This window comes from Hyperolius riggenbachi, chromosome 1, assembly GCF_040937935.1.
Source record: "Hyperolius riggenbachi isolate aHypRig1 chromosome 1, aHypRig1.pri, whole genome shotgun sequence".
Lineage (NCBI taxonomy): Eukaryota > Metazoa > Chordata > Amphibia > Anura > Hyperoliidae > Hyperolius > Hyperolius riggenbachi.
This window is the reverse complement of record NC_090646.1, coordinates 639,932,895-639,949,450: the sequence shown is the minus strand read 5'-3', so window position 1 is coordinate 639,949,450 and position 16,556 is coordinate 639,932,895. Positions and strand designations below refer to the sequence as shown.

Sequence of the window (16,556 nt, the reverse complement as noted above, 5' to 3'; positions counted from 1 at the left end):
TTTGGCTTTAATACCTAAACAAGGCTTCATTTATGAAAGCATATGAAAGGGCCCACTGTACCCACAGTCCACCTGCCACGCCATCAGTGTCCGGACTGGAAATGAAAGGGAAATCTGGCTGCGTTGGGCAGCACATCAGATAACTTCTCTGAGATGTAATAATGGGAGCAGAATGGTCATTACTATGTGGCCTTCTGCTGAACAGTACAGGGAGGCATTCATTAGGGCTGTGCTTAATAAGCTGCAGTGGTAACGAGACGTACGTAGCCTTTTGGTATATCGGCGTCCTCGTTGTTCCCAGGATCATTCTCCAAGTGCTGTTTAATTTTTTCCTCTAAGCCAGAGGCGTCTGCGCCTTGGTACTGATCGATTTTTACTTTATTTCGGAAGAATAAAAATGTGGGTGTTGCCGATATATTGTTGGCGGCAGCGGTGCCCTAAAAAAGACAAAAAGGAAAAGGATTTCATTAAGACTGAACTAGCAAAAACTTTAAAGGACAACTGATGTGCAAGGAATATAGAAGCAGCCATATTTATTTACTTTTGAACAATATCAGTTGCCTGGCTGACGATCTATTTGGCTGCAGAATCACACCAGGAACAAGCATGCAGCTAATCTTGTCAGATCTGTCAGGAACATCTGTTCTGCTGCATCCTTGTTCAGGGTCTACAGCTAAAAATATTAAGCCTGGTACACACCATGCAATTTCCCATCAGATAGATGGGTCAAATAGATAATTTCCGACAGGTCCGATACGGTTTCTGATCGTTTTTGCATAGAAATAAGAAAATCTATTAGAAATCCGATCGCATCTGTCAGAAATTGTCTATTCGACCCATCTGATGGGAAATTGCATGGTGTGTACCCGGCATTAGAGGCAGAGGATCAGCAGGACAGCCAGGCAACTAGTATTGCTTAAAGGGACTCAGAGGTCAACTTAAAAAAATGAAAAAAGTACTCACCCGGGGCTTTCTCCAGCCCAGTGCTGGTCGGGAGGTCCCATGACGGCGTTATGGCTCCTCTCCTAGTCCCCGCTCCAGAATGGCTGCCCGGCGGTAGCCTGGCGACATTTGGCCGAGTGTCTGGCTTCTTCTTCTGCGTATGACGCGGCTGACGTCACCACGCCGGCCACCTCGCGTCATCACGGCGGCCAGCGTGAAAGTACTGAGCATGTGCGATTAACGCCGGCCGCCGTGATGCGCGAGGTGGCCGGCGTGGTGACGTCATACACGGAAGAAGGAGCCCGACAATCGGCCGGGCAGCCATTCCGGAGCGGGGACTAGGAGAGGAGCCAGGACGCCATCGTGGGACCTCCCGACCAGCACTGGGCTGGTGAAGGCCCCGGGTGAGTACTATTTTCGTTTTTAAGTTGACCTCAGTGTCCCTTTAAAGAGTCTGAAGCCTCTTAAAATTCATCTTTTTAACAATCCTCTTCTACACTATCACCCCATTTAAACCGCCGCTATCCCGCAGAAGAACGCTGTGTTTAGCCTCCCCAAATCCCCGGGGCAATGTTGGGGGAGCGCTTCCTAGTAGAGGCAGAGCTTTGGGCTGCAGCTCTGCTCCCGTCAATCTCCGCCTCTCCCCGCCCCTCTCAGTGAATGAAGACTTACGCAGTGGATTGACGGTAATGGAGGCAGAACAGCAGCTCAAAGCTCTGTCTCCCCAGGCAGCAAAATCCACATCCAGGAAAGTCGTGGATTTTTGCCCCGGTGTTGGGGGGGGGGGGGGGGTGTTAAACACTGCGTTCTCCTGCTGGATAGCAGCGTTTTAGATGGGGTGATAGTGTAGAAGGGGATTGTTAAATAAAAAGATGAATGTTAAGAGGCTTCAGAGTCTCTTTAAAAGGAAATAAATATGGCAGCCTCATTATCACACTTGTTACAGTTGTCCTTTAAAGTTGATTTACAGAAACACATAAGTGTATGCAATTGCAAAAATCCCTAAAAGTGTGCACACATCAAATTTTGATTGGATGCAAGGTGATTACACACCAGTTTTGACTGGCCAATTTTAGCACCTCCATGTAGTATGAGAGCTCACCTACACAACCTGTTCATAGTATTCAATATCTGTAGGTCCACATACTACATGGAAGTGGTAAAAGTGGCCTATCAAACATAATACAATAAAAAGATTTGAGAAAAATGATTGGTTGAACAGAAAATTCGATTCTGAGATTTTTTTCTGATCAGTAGTTTCTACAAATTGAATGGTGTGAGATATATATTATCAACTGCTTGATTTTAGGGAGAACTGTACTTTGCCTCAAAAAATAATTTTTTAAAAAGCGAGCATGAGTAGGACCTTCTACTTCGGGTTAGGGTACGTACAGACATACGATAACGATCGTTCGTTCTGAATGACGAACGATGTTAAAGGAGGTATCGGCCGATGATCGTTTGAAGAAAGGCTACTTTGAACATCGTTCGTGTACGAACGATCTTGGAACGAGCGTTGCGTGCGCAACATAATGTATAAACTGATTTCAAACACAAATGTCAAAAATAACTGTTTGAGCATGTGCAAAGCTTTGAGAACGAACAACGACCGATCGTTGTACAGACATTACTTTTTGAACGATGGTCGTTGGAAAAAACCTGGCAGAATGGATCGTTCTTTACCAACGACATATCTCGTTGGTCGGTCGTTTTAATGATCGTTAGTGCACTTTTTACGAACGATCGTCGGGCAATGCCGTCGGTAACGATCGTTTTAAACGACTATAGTCGCATGTCTGTACGCACCCTTAGGCATAGGTAGGTAGAGGGAGGGTTCAGTGTGAGAGTAGGCAGGGAGTTTAGTATAAATTACCTGCTCCCAGCAATTACGTCTCCTCCACTTCCTGGTTAGCCTGCAGCCAGCCAATCACCATGTGGCTTCAGTCCCCGGTTGGTGATTGGCTGGCTGCAGGATCCCTGCAAAGTATACCAGGAAGTGGAGGAGACGCAGTCGCTGGGAGCAGGTGATGTTTAATAGTGCTAAATATATAACGTTTTAGGACATTTCTATAACATTAAATAATGTTGGTAAAAAGATCTCATTACTGGCATCACCCTGCGCTACTGTTTCCCGGTGCATTTGAACTGCCAGCACTGATTGGAAGGACATTAATCTGCAGTAGCTAGATCTCTGTATACAGAAATACTGTACTTGCTACAAAGTTTAAGGGCAACCCAAGGTGAGAGGGATATGGAGGCTGCCATATTTACAGTATTTCCTTTTAAACAATACCAGTTGCCTGGCATCCTGCTGATCTTTCTGTTGTCATGTTTGTTGATGGACCAGCAGGACAGCCAGGCAATGTGCAAAGTGTAAAAGGAAATGAAAGCCCTCATATCCCTTCACCCTCGGGTTCCTCCCCAGCGTTTAATTTTTCTGCAATTTTACCAAAAGCGGTACAAATTTTTTTTTGCAGACTGCTTGAAAGCTGCAGTCTTCCAAGCTGTCCGCAAACAACTTTAAAATGAACCTCCCCCTAAGGGAGGTTCATAACTCAGAATGCCATTTGGGTGGGCTATTGCTTACCTAAGAGGGGGGGGAGGGTTGCTAGTGTAGCCCCCATTCTTGTGATGATCACCATTCCAGCCGCAGATGGCTGCAGTTCAAAGAATCAGCCTGTAAGCACACTTCCGGCCGCAATGCATGCTGGTAGACGTAGTCCACACATCTCCACGGCGACAGATGTTCTCAACTCTACATACTACAGCTCCCTGCACGCATTGCACTCTACAGCGGGATTCATTGAAATGCGGCCTTCTGCAGCTGGGACCGCGTGCAACCCCCTGTGGGTAAGCAATGGTGCTCGTCTTACCCCTCAGCCCCCCCAATGGAATATATTTCAATTTTTTTCAACCAGTGCTCAGTTCCTTACGGATGATTGCACACTAGTGCGGTGCGCGCATCCAGCATTAGCTGGGCAATCACTTTGCAACGGCGTAGGAATGTCACTCATTATAGCCACGGTGCGACTGTTAAAGAAAAATAAAAAATCAACACGGGACTTCTGGTTTAAATCCAGGAATCCCAGGGTAAGGCCCTACAGCTTCTGCTTCACCCTGCAGCGCCTGGAGTACTTCCATTGCGACAAATGGCCACTGCAACAAGCTGCAGTGGTGGAGAGCACTGCGACGCAATATATGAAAGTAGCTTTAACAGTTCATCAAAGCTGACAAGTAACATCAGTCCAGTGTTCTCCCCAGAATTTTTTTCTCCAGCCTGATGGCATGAAAAAGTAGCCGGGTGGGGCGCAACTGGGGAATGCAGGGATGGCGCAACTCTGTTTACAGCATAGGACAGTGGTTCCCAAACTTTTTCGGTTGAAGGCACCCTTGATGGCTCTGAATTTTTTTTTCAAGGCACCCCTCGGCATAAATAACTACTGAAATGCTGTTACGACCCTTATTCAGCAGCACCCCCCAAAGGATGGGGATGCACTATGAGGCACCCCTGGCAGGTGCTCAAGGCGCACCCTTGTGCCGCGGCACCCAGTTTGAGAACCCCTGGCATAGGAGGAAGATGAGGCGGCTAGCAGATGACAGCCGGGTGCTCATAAAAATTAGCCGGGTGGACCAAGGAATACACGGTTCATTTCAGGCGCTCGATTCTGCAGTCGATTCTCTTATCTTCCGCTCTTTTTTAAATCTTTTTCCCTTCTATCAGAAATCGAGAGGCGAAAGGATCGAAAGGGAGATCGGACATGTCGGAAAATTATCGGACCATCTAATCACCTCAAAAACAAACTCTGTATTCCCAGCATAAAAGAGCCTGAGGAGAACATGGTCAGTCTTTTCTTCTCTGCAGGCCCAGGGCACACCCTCCCACAAAAGCCCCATACCAATGAAGGTGTGCAGCCTCACTATCTTGAGGGAAGGAGATATTTATTTAGAATCCCCTGGTACCATTCTTAAGGGGCCCATACACCTAACGATTTTCCTGCCGATATACAGCAGATTCGATCACTGATCGAATCTGCTGTGAAATCGTTGCGCAAACGATTAATTTTCATCCGAAATAAATCGTCGAGCCATCCGTGCGGAAGATTTTGCTCGATCGCAGGTGGGTCAGGAGTGCGTCGATAGCGGCGTTTGAATGCCCGACGCAATACAGCGGCAATACATTACCTGCTCCGGCCGGTGTGAGTCCTCCCGGTCACCGCTGTCTCTTCTCCGCTGGGCTCCAGGGCTGCAGCTTGAACTTCCTGTCCCAGCAGGAAGTTTAAACAGTAGAGCGCCAGTCCGGAACCCAGCGGACAAGAGACAGCGGAGACCAGGGGACACGCGCCGGCCGGAGCAGGTAATGTATGTGGGGGGGGGGGGGGGGGGGGGGCGTTAGCCCCACCACAGATTGTGATCGGTTTCATGCTGTAATCAATTCACAACCTGTTTGCAGTACAGGCAGCCATACGATCCCTCTCTGATCAGATTCGATTCTGTTGGTCGACCAGTGTATGGCCACCTTTAGGTTTACCACAATGAGTCCGTCTTGCATTCCAATCAATGAAACTTCCTATTTACAGGGATGCCTGGTTACTCCATTTACAACCCTGGCACTAATCACATGACTACATCAGGAAGCAAATTCACACAGTGTTAGACCAAGCACTCCAATGGAGATAGGAGTGTGCTAAAGCTGATATGACCCTGATGCCCAAGGGACGCCGGTTGAAGAAGCCAAGATCAGCAGCATCACTCTTGAAGAAATAGCGGGCTGTAGCTGCATCTAAGCCCATTTTTTTGGCATGCGATTTGTCTGAATAAAGAGCTATTTCTTCAAGAGTGGTACTGCTGATCTTGGCTTCTTTCATCAGGAAGCACCACAAACTCAAGCATAGCCAATCCTGCAAAGAGAATACTTGTTCAACCTTAAAAATGTTGTTTCTTCTAACAGCTCGCCAACCGTGATCGACGGCTGGCAGACTTATCTCCGAGAGGAGCTCCCTAATGATGCGTGCACATCCGTGCACGTGATCCCCTCACCCAGGACTCGACGCCGGTCCTGGAGCTGCCACCCTCCAGTATTAGGCGATCGGGAGGGGGTTAATTACCGGTTTCAATCCACTTTAATACCTGGTACGCATCATGCAATTTCTCATCAGACTGACTGATCGAATCGATAATTTCCATCAGGTCCAACCAGTTTTCCAATCAATTTTTAACAAAAAATTGAGTGGGGAAAAAAAAAAAAAAAAAAAAAAAAAAATCAAAAAAAAAAAAAAAAATCGATCACACCTGTTGGAAATGATCAATTTGACAAATCAATCCGACGGGAAATTGCATGGTGTGTACCAGGCCTTAGGGCTCATTCACACTAGAAATCGCAAAACGCTAGCGATTACCGCTAGCATTTTGCGGGCATGATTTTTCCGCGATAAACGCGGACAAAAAAAAAAAAAAACACCACTGGACAAATTAGCGTTTTGGGAGCGATCGTGATTAGCGGTTCTATACATGCTAATCGTGATTGCGCAATTCCCGCTTAGGTGTGAACGGGGCCTTACATGGGAGGGAGTGTATCACAGCACAATGACACCTAGTGGCCAAAGATAGTAACTGATGCAAGTCCAAAACCCCAGTCTGTGGCTGCAAAAGGGGAAAATAGGCATTGACAGAATTATGGAAGGGCTATCATGGGATCCTGTATAGCTAAAGGGATAATTTCCCAATATTTTCAATCGCTGCTCCATGCCTCTGCAAAGTGTAAAGTACCGCAAAAAAAAAAAAAAAAAAAATATCACTTCGAGCAAAACTCAGCACAGACCAACCAAATTTAAACTGGGATGGACATGTAAAGTCTCTTCTATAGTTGGCCTCTGCGACTCTACATTACTAATTAAACTTCATCCATAAACGTTGAAACACAACCATAAAAACCCTCCATTCTTATTGGTCGGTAGGTATAGTAAGCAGGGGCGTAACTAGAAGTCCCCGGGCCCCCCTGCAAGAATTTGAGCGGGCCCTCCCCATGGGGCCCGCTCATGGCCGTTTTGGGGGGGGGGGGGCAGGAGGGGTCGCAGCATGAGGGGACTGCTTCCCCTATTGTTACGCCAGTGATAGTAAGTAATAATTATGGGTGTATTATATAACAATTCATAGCTGCATTTGGCACATTAAGTTGCCGATATTCACACTTCACTCAAGGGGGATTAAGGGAGGCACACAAAAGGCAAATCCCCGATGTGGGGGCAGGTCAGCGGTCGTATCGGCGGGGCGTTCGTCAGTCGGGGATTCCCTGCCTTTGCCATACAAGACGCAGGGACTTTTTCTCACCATTTTTTGGGGAGAAAAAGTGCGTCGTATACGGCAGAAAATACGGTACATACATATTTCAGTACCAAGAACCTATGTGACTCGTTGCAATTCAAATCTGTACTAGACATGTGCGAGTATGGTCTGCACATGCCCAGTAAAACGAAGCACTTGTGCACAGAGGAAATAGGCATGCATAAACACTTCCTTCTACTAAGTATGCCTGTTCACAGCCAGGGGAGCTGAGCCGAATGGGCAGAGCGTCTTTATGCTGGATCGATGGGCCTTTATCCGGATCATCTAGCACAGTGATCTGCAAACTTGGCTCTCCAGCTGTCAAGGAACTACAAGTCCCACAATGCATTTGCCTTTGTGAATCATGACTGTGGCTGTCAGACTCCAGCAATGCATTGTGGGACTTGTAGTTCCTTAACAGCTAGAGATCCAAGTTTGCAGATCACTGATCTAGCATCACCCTATATTTATAATGTGGGGAAAGATAACTCCCCATTGCTGAGGTAAATGTCACTTATTTTTTTAACACTTCAGGTGTACTTTAAACCGGTCTGAAACTCAGCTTGTCCTCTGTTCTAAAAGATTATGTACAGCATAAAATCTACTAGTCAGGGCAGGTTCACACTTGGTGCTTTTTCAGCGCTTAGCTGATCGCAGATGAACAGCAAAGCGCTGCTACTAATGTATCCCTATGGATACATTCACGATGCGGCATTTGCGATTTAGCTCACGATGCGGCATTTGCGATTTAGCTCACGATGCGGCATTTGCGATTTAGCTCACGATGCGGCATTTGCGATTTAGATCAAACGCACTGCATGCAGCTTCTTTGGGGAATCACAAGTACAAATCGCACTGAAATTGCGAGATTTTGCCGCTGGATCGTGGTACCAACACAATGGCGGGGCAGGCGCAGAGTGTGAACTAGCCTTTAAAGATGGCACTTTGTTCTTCAGTGGAAAGCTTCTGGCTGTATTGTAAGAGCTGATAACATTTTCTTTTGTTCCTATTCCTTTATCAGATACATTTAGTAAACATTAGCAAACTGCTGAAACTAAGCTGAGAAGCAGAAAGAGCTGAGAAGTGATCACTAGCTAGATTTTAATATATAAATACAGCAGCTATGCAATAAAATGCAATATTCAACACACACAAGCAATAGAACACAGCAGTACATGCATCCAGCTACATTTAAAAGTGGTCAGCAGGTGCTCGTCAGCCAATCAGGATGCAGGTATGGCAGGTAAAGGGTGTATGACATCCTGATACACCCTTTACCTGCCATACCACATCTAGCAGCCATTAGCATTCAGGTGGGAGGCCTCAGCCGGACGCCATCGCAAGACTGCGTTGCTAGTAGGACCGCCCCGTGCAGGCATCCCTCCCCAACCGCTCACCTGTCCGCCATGTCCTAGAGCTGAAAGAAAACGTTTAAAAACACACGATTGGTTCACACGATGACCAGGGGCCCCGGACCTCTCTCACTGGCCAGGGCCCCAAGGCCAACACGTGATACCTGGAGAGGAGTGCAGGTGGGCCTGCAAATACACAATGAGCACACATACAACCTGTCTACCACTTGGAGGATGTTAGTTTCCACGGAGGCAGTGTTGGTGGGTTTTCTGGATGTGAGAGGTCCAGAGCCTGGGTGTGAGAGGTCCAGGCCCACCTGCACTCCCCTCCAGGTATCACGTGTTGGCCTTGGGGCCCTGGCCAGTGAGAGAGGTCCGGGGCCCCTGGCCATTGTGTGAACCAATCGTGTGTTTTTAAACGTTTTCTTTCAGCTCTAGGACATGGCGGACAGGTGAGCAGTTGGGGAGGGACCCCTGTGGGAGGGATGCCTGCACGGGGCGGTCCTGCTAGCGACGCAGTCTTGCGATGGCGTCCGGCTGAGGCCTCCCACCTGAATGCTAATGGCTGCTAGAGGTGGTATGGCAGGTAAAGGGTGTATGACAGTGCATCCTGATTGGCTGACGAGCACCTGCTGACCACTTTTAAATGTAGCTGGATGCATGTAATGCTGTGTTCTATTACTTGTGTGTGTTGAATTTAGCATTCAGTATGGAGGCAGTGTTGGTGGGTTTTCTGGATGTGAGAGGTCCAGAGCCTGGGTGTGAGAGGTCCAGGCCCACCTGCACTCCCCTCCAGGTATCACGTGTTGGCCTTGGGGCCCTGGCCAGTGAGAGAGGTCCGGGGCCCCTAGCCATCGTGTGAACCAATCGTGTGTCAATAAAATGCAATGGCAGCTTTCAGAGCAGATAAACTGTACTTTGGGAATTTGTCATTTGTAGAAAGACAATATTACTTGTGCACAAAATCAAATATGATAGCTGTATGAGTAATACAAAGTAGGAAAACACATTTTTATTGAAGGTTATGTCAGTTTTATCCCACTTTAAGGCTAAAATATTTGTTTGCAGACCCCTCCCATTACAAGCACAGTCCGCTTACTTGGCACTGATGTACATCGACTTCCAGAAAGACGGCCTGTGGGTACTTATTGCTAAGAGATGTGAACACCGGTGCTATCCGTACACAGGGGGCGCACCTGGAGGAAACAAAACACACTGAGTTAGCAGTGAGACAGGAAGAGCAACATACACAGAACCGAGGATCCCGTCATCAGGTGTACTCAGTGTAACAATGTGGACTGGTGACTGGCCTAATCCAATCAATTTCTTAATAAGGATTAGACTAAAATCGGACAATCTTACTTTTAATCCCAGATGAGCAGTGATGATTCATCGATGTGTTATAAATGGTCATTCCTTTACACCGCATGCACCCAAGTGACATCAGGTCATGATGCACATGCAATACGTGTTGTATAAAAAGCCATGACAAGATAAACTAAATAATGACGTTACATTTTCAGCAAACTCCAGGCTTAAAGTGGATCCGAGATGAACTTTTACACATTGTATAATTGGGTTCCTTTCCTATTGTTTATAGGGCATTCCTCAAGCCAAATACTTTTTTTTTTTGTTTTTGTTTTAATTACTGTAATTCCCTATAAACTAAACAAGCCTCGCCCACAGGTTTTCAGAGAGCCAAGGCACTTTCAGACAGTAGCAAGGCTCATAGGAGCTCAGTCTGGGCAAGAGAAGGAGGAGGGTATTACTAGCCAGAGATTTCAGAGGCAGAGGGGAGGAGGAGGAGGGATTAGGTTTTTTTGCTAAGATGCAGACAAACCTGCCTCTGTGTAATGTTTACAAACAACATGGCTGCTGTCATTGTATCACAGGAAGAAATAATCATATTATATTGAAGCTGTTTGCAGCTAGATTTGTTGTGTAAACTATCTAATCTTTAGATAAGATTATATCGACAAGTTACTTGGTATAGTTAGTTTTTCATCTCTGATCCGCTTTAAAGGGAACCTAAACTGAGAAGAATATGGATTTTTCCCATTAAAATAATACCAGTTGCCTGACTCTCCTGCTGATCTTGTGGCTCTAATACTTTAGCCACACACAGCCTCTGAACAAGCATGCAGATCAGGTGTTCTGACTGAAGTCAGACTGGATTAGCTGCATGCTTGTTCAGGTGTGTGATTCAGCCACTACTGCAGCAAAGAGATCAACAGGACTGACAAGCAACTGGTATTGTTTACAAGGAAACATCCATATCCCTCTCAGTTAAGGTTCCTTTAAAAGATCAGCTGTAGGGAGAAAACAATATAACCAGAGATGCCCAAACATCTAGTGAAGTATTGGCAGATCGACCAAGAGACAGATTGCTCTCTGAGCAGAGAGTGCTCTGTGGTCTCCCCATACACTGCAGGCCCATTCCTGATCGATTTAGCATGAAATATTTCGTGAATCATTCTGACGCCGCCTAGCTGCCCCAGCTATGTTTTCCTGTATGTTCTATATGGCCCCCCAATGCCTGTGCTTTAACCATTTGAAGACCGAAGGCTTACACGCCCCTAGTGACCAGGCTATTTTTCACAATTCAGGCCACTACAGCTTTAAGGGCTCGCTGCAGGGCTGTGCAACTCAGCACACAATTGATTACCCCCCACCTTTTGCCCACCAAAAGAGCTTTTGGTTGATGGGATCTGACCGCTGCTGAAGGCTGTTTTTTTTTTTTTTTTTTTTTTAAATAAATGTAATAAAATTACATTTTTTTTTTAAATGTATTTTATTATACCACTCCATTCCTTCCCCCTACCAGCCAATAACAGCGATTGGCTCTCATAGACATCAGCCTATTGCTCTCTGTGCCTCCCAAGGGACAGCCGAGTGACACGACCGTAGATCGCAGCACTGTACATTGTTGAAAGACAGCAGTTTCGCCTTCTAACAATCTCCAAGTGCAGCAGCAAATATGTAGAAAGAGAGAGAGAAGTAAACAGCAGCATAGAGATAGATCTAGTGAGTGTACAGGTACACAGCAGCATATATATTATATATATATATATATATATATATATATATATATATATATATATATATATATATATATATATATATATATATATATATATATATATATATATATATAGATATATAGATAAGATATATAGATATAGATATAGATAGGTACACAGCCACTATAGAGGGTAGATCTAGTGAGTGTACCAGTACACAGCAGCATATATGTAGAGAGAGACAGAGAGAGAGGGGTACACAGCATTATAGAGGTAGAAGTCTAGTGAGGTGTACAGGGCGTACATTTGAATCGGCGCCGGTAGACTTGGGCCGGCAGGATACAGCGGTATATGGCTGATCCTGCTTCTGCACAAGTCCGGGCCGATTTAATTACTATTCCCCCTCCAGGCCGACATGGATAGTGGGGGAATGAAATAATTCGGCTTCCAGCGATTGCTGGAGGCCGAATTATTATGTTTTTAAGCAACTTCGGTTCTGTCTTCTGACGGAGCCGACGTTACTCACTGAGCACTTCAATAGGAATGATTCCTATTGAAGTCTATGGAGGGCGCCGGCTGCGCCCAAATCTAGCAGCGCTGAAAAGCACTGCTCCGTGTACAGGTACACAGCAGCATATATGGGGAGAGAGAGAGAGAGAGAGAGAGAGAGAGAGAGAGAGAGAGAGAGAGAGAGAGAGAGAGAGAGAGAGAGAGAGAGAGAGAGAGAGAGAAGAGAGAGAGAGAGAGGAGAGGAGAGAGAGAGAGAGAGAGAGAGAGAGAGAGAGGAGAGAGAGAGAGGAACCTTAGTCCCGCCTCGCCTAATTACTGCGTTCACATTTCCTGAATCCTCTTTTTTTATTTATGAAAACTTTATTGAAACACGAAGATTGCACAATTGCACAGCAGCAGCGCTCTTGCAGCGGTGTAGCTTATGGGATCCCAGGCTCAGGTGCTGCGACAGTGGCCGTAAAGCAGGGAGTGGTCGCCATAGAGACAGTCAGCTGGTGTGCTGGGAGAGTGGGGGTCGAGAGAGAGGAGAGAGAGAGAGAGAGAGAGAGAGAGAGAGAGAGAGAGAGAGAGAGAGAGAGAGAGAGAGAGAGAGGAGAGAGAGAGAGAGAGAGAGAGAGAGAGAGAGAGAGAGAGAGAGAGAGAGAGAGAGAGAGAGAGAGAGAGAGAGAGAGAGAGAGAGAGAGAGAGAGAGAGAGAGAGAGAGAGAGAGAGAGAGAGAGAGATACACAGCAGTATAGAGGTAGATCTAGTGAGTGTACCAGTACACAGCAGCATATATGTAGAGAGAGACAGAGAGAGAGGGGTACACAGCAGTAGAGGTAGATCTAGTGAGTGCACAGGTACACAGCAGCATATATGTAGAAAGAGAAAGAGGTACACAGCAGTATAGAGGTAGATCTAGTGAGTGTACATGTACACAGCAGCATATATGTAGAGAGAGAGACAGAGAGAGGGGCACACAACAGTATAGAGGTAGATCTAGTGAGTGTACAGGTACACAGCAGCATATATGTAGAGAGAGGGGTACACAGCAGTATAGAGATAGATCTAGTGAGTTTACAGGTACACAGCAGCATATATGTAGAAAGAGAGAGAGAGAGGTAAACAGTAGTATAGAGGTAGATCTAGTGAGTGTACAGGTACACAGCAGCATATATGTAGAGAGAGACAGAGAGAGGGGTACACAGCAGTGTAGAGATAGATCTAGTGAGTGTACAGGTACCCAGCAGCATATATGTAGAGAGAGACAGAGAGAGGGGTACACAGCAGTATAGAGATAGATCTAGTGAGTGTACAGGTACCCAGCAGCATATATGTAGAGAGAGACAGAGAGAGGGGTACACAGCAGTATAGAGGTAGATCTAGTGAGTGTACAGGTACCCAGCAGCATATATGTAGAGAGACAGAGAGAGGGGTACACAGCAGTATAGAGGTAGATCTAGTGAGTGTACAGGTACACAGCAGCATATATGTAGAGAGAGGGGTACACTGCAGCATAGAGATAGATCTAGTGAGTGCACAGGTACACAATAGCATACATGTAGAGAGAGACAGAGAGAGACTCAGCAGTGTAGAGATAAATCTAGTGAGTGTACAGGTACACAGCAGCATATATGTAGAGACACAGAGAGAGGGGTACACAGCAGTGTAGAGATAGATCTAGTGAGTGTACAGGTACACAGCAGCATATATGTAGAGAGAGAGAGATACACAGCAGTATAGAGGTAGATCTAGTGAGTGCACAGCAGTATACAGGTAAAAAGTGAGTGTACAAGTGCTCAGCAGTATATATGCAAATACATAGATGCACACAGCAGTAAACAGATAAATATACAGAACAGTATACAGGTGAGTATAGACAGGTATAGGGAACAGACAGGTACGTAGCAGTATACAGAGCAGACAGGTACACTGCAGTATACAGGTGAGTATAGCCAGCAGACAGGTACACTGCAGTATACAGAGCAGACAGGTACACTGCAGTATACAGGTGAGTATAGCCAGGTATAGAGAGCAGACAGGTACACAGCAGTATACAGAGCAGACATGTACACCTGCAGTATAACAGGTGAGTATAGCCAGCAGACAGGTACATAGCAGTATACAGAGCAGACAGGTACATAGCAGTATACAGAGCAGACAGGTACATAGCAGTATACAGAGCAGACAGGTACATAGCAGTATACAGAGCAGACAGGTACATAGCAGTATACAGAGCAGACAGGTACATAGCAGTATACAGAGCAGACAGGTACATAGCAGTATACAGAGCAGACAGGTACATAGCAGATACAGAGCAGACGGGTACATAGCAGTATACAGAGCAGACAGGTACCCTAACACTGCAGGGTGGCCTCTTTCAGCAGCGTCCCAGTGGCTGCAGCTCTTGAGCGCTTTGAGTCCGAGAGGAGAAAAGCGCTATACAAAATGTTCGGATTATTATTATTATTACATAGGCAGTATACAGAGCAGACAGTGTACACTGTAGTATACAGGTGAGTATAGCCAGGTATAGGGAGCAGACAGGTACACAGCAGTATACCAGAGCAGACAGGGTACATAGCAGTATACAGAGCAGACAGGTACATAGCAGTATACAGCGCAGACAGGTACATAGCAGTAATACAGAGCAGACAGGTACATAGCAGTATACAGAGCAGACAGGTTCATAGTAGTATACAGGTGAGTATAGCCAGGTATAGGGAGCAGACAGGTACAACAGCAGTATACAGAGCAGACAGGTACACTGCAGTATACAGGTGAGTATAGCCAGCAGACAGGTACATAGCAGTATAAATAGGGAGCAGACAGGTACACAGCAGTATACAGAGCAGACAGGTACACTGCAGTATACAGGTGAGTATAGCCAGCAGACAGGTACATAGCAGTATAAATAGGGAGCAGACAGGTACACAGCAGTATACAGAGCAGACATGTACACAGGCAACCAGCCAGACACAGAGCTGCTCCTCACCCCCTCATGGTGAATTTGGCCACACTGAGTCTGGAGCCCGGCGTTGGTCAGCTCCGGCTGGGAACTCCGTGTCCGCCCCGATCACCTCGCACTCCCCCACCATGCTGAAGCCTCTGCTTGTTTCTGCCGCGTCACGCCGGGCCCTGTCAGTCTCCGCCCACAATGCACAGCGGGCGGTCATACCACGTCACATGACCACCGGCAACCCTCCCCGCCGCCATTTTGCTTCCTGGCGAGGCGCCTGATTAAGCGGCGGAAATGACGTCCCTTTACAAACAATAATAAAAACAATAGTTATAATAACTAATAGATATCTCCCAGCCACTGAATATTAAAAGCATTTGTCACAATGGACTCCCGTAAGCTCTTTTAAAATGTTGCCAGGCTTGACCTGACTCATAAGTGGGCGTGGACCAGCATTTGCCAGTAGCTAAGATGGCGGCTTAACTTGATAGTATATGAGGGGTCATATCTGAGCGACAAAAGCCGACTTCCCTGCTTTCTATCCAATAGTATTCCGCTGTGGACCTGATGACGTAGGAACCTTAGTCCCCGTCCCCCCTCGCCTAATTACTGCGTTCACATTTCCTGAATCCTCTTTTTTTATTTATGAAAACTTTATTGAAACACGAAGATTGCACAATTGCACAGCAGCAGCGCTCTTGCAGCGGTGTAGCTTATGGGATCCCAGGCTCAGGTGCTGCGACAGTGGCCGTAAAGCAGGGAGTTGGTCGCCATAGAGACAGTCAGCTGGTGTGCTGGGAGAGTGGGGGTCGGTCAGAAGCTCCATATTGAGGGGGAAAGGAGTAGAAGAGGTGAGTGCTCCCTCTGCCTGGCTGTGGTTTTGGAGGATACATGGGAGGGGGTGGGAGGAGGGATGTGACATTTCATATGGTGATGTGCATGGGGGGTGTCTGTCTCTTCCTGGCATCTCAAGAGGACCTGTCCTCAGTCACTTTCCTGACCACTGAGGGATGGTGACAGTAGATATGAGTTGTGGCTTCATCTCTGCTGAGATCTTTTGTCACCATACTGTGCTGTGACATCTTTCTGAATATTGTCTCAACATTTGCTCCTATTCTCCTGCAGTGTCTGTTTAAAAGGACACCTAAAGTTGAGAGGAATATGGAGGCTGACACATTTATTTCATTTTAAAGAATGCCCAGCTGCCTGGTAGTCCCTGTTAATCTTTCATGCATCAGTAGTGTCTGAATCACACACTTGAAACAAGCATGCAGCAAATACAAGCCAAACTTAAGTTAAAGATCTGATCTGCATGCTTGGTCAGGGTCTTAACTAAATGAGGCTGAAAATCAGCTAAATGACCAAACAATGTGCATTGTTTAAAAGGAAATAAATATGGCAGCTCCATTTCACACTCACGTCAGGCGTCCTTTAAAGTGCACCTGAGATGAACAGTAGTGCACCATTTATACT

At 46.4% G+C, this 16,556-nt stretch overlaps 2 protein-coding genes across 5 annotated transcripts in view; one reads left to right on the top strand and one right to left on the bottom strand.

The window, feature by feature from the left end:
• The window catches only part of TXNL1 (thioredoxin like 1), a 55,141-nt gene extending 39,791 nt beyond the window's left edge, over positions 1 to 15,350 (bottom strand). The window contains 5 exon segments of the mRNA XM_068251302.1: positions 264 to 437; positions 9,715 to 9,811; positions 15,120 to 15,157; positions 15,159 to 15,179; positions 15,181 to 15,350. Of these exon segments, the coding sequence (XP_068107403.1) occupies positions 264 to 437; positions 9,715 to 9,811; positions 15,120 to 15,157; positions 15,159 to 15,179; positions 15,181 to 15,300 (450 nt within the window). The 5' untranslated portion in view covers positions 15,301 to 15,350.
• Positions 15,351 to 15,760: 410 nt separating this feature from the next.
• The window catches only part of WDR7 (WD repeat domain 7), a 516,060-nt gene continuing 515,264 nt past the window's right edge, over positions 15,761 to 16,556 (top strand). For all 4 annotated transcript variants that reach the window (XM_068251301.1, XM_068251300.1, XM_068251299.1 and 1 more), the window contains exon 1: positions 15,761 to 15,934. The gene's annotated coding sequence lies outside the window, so the exon portion shown is untranslated. The remainder of the gene's footprint in view (positions 15,935 to 16,556) is intronic.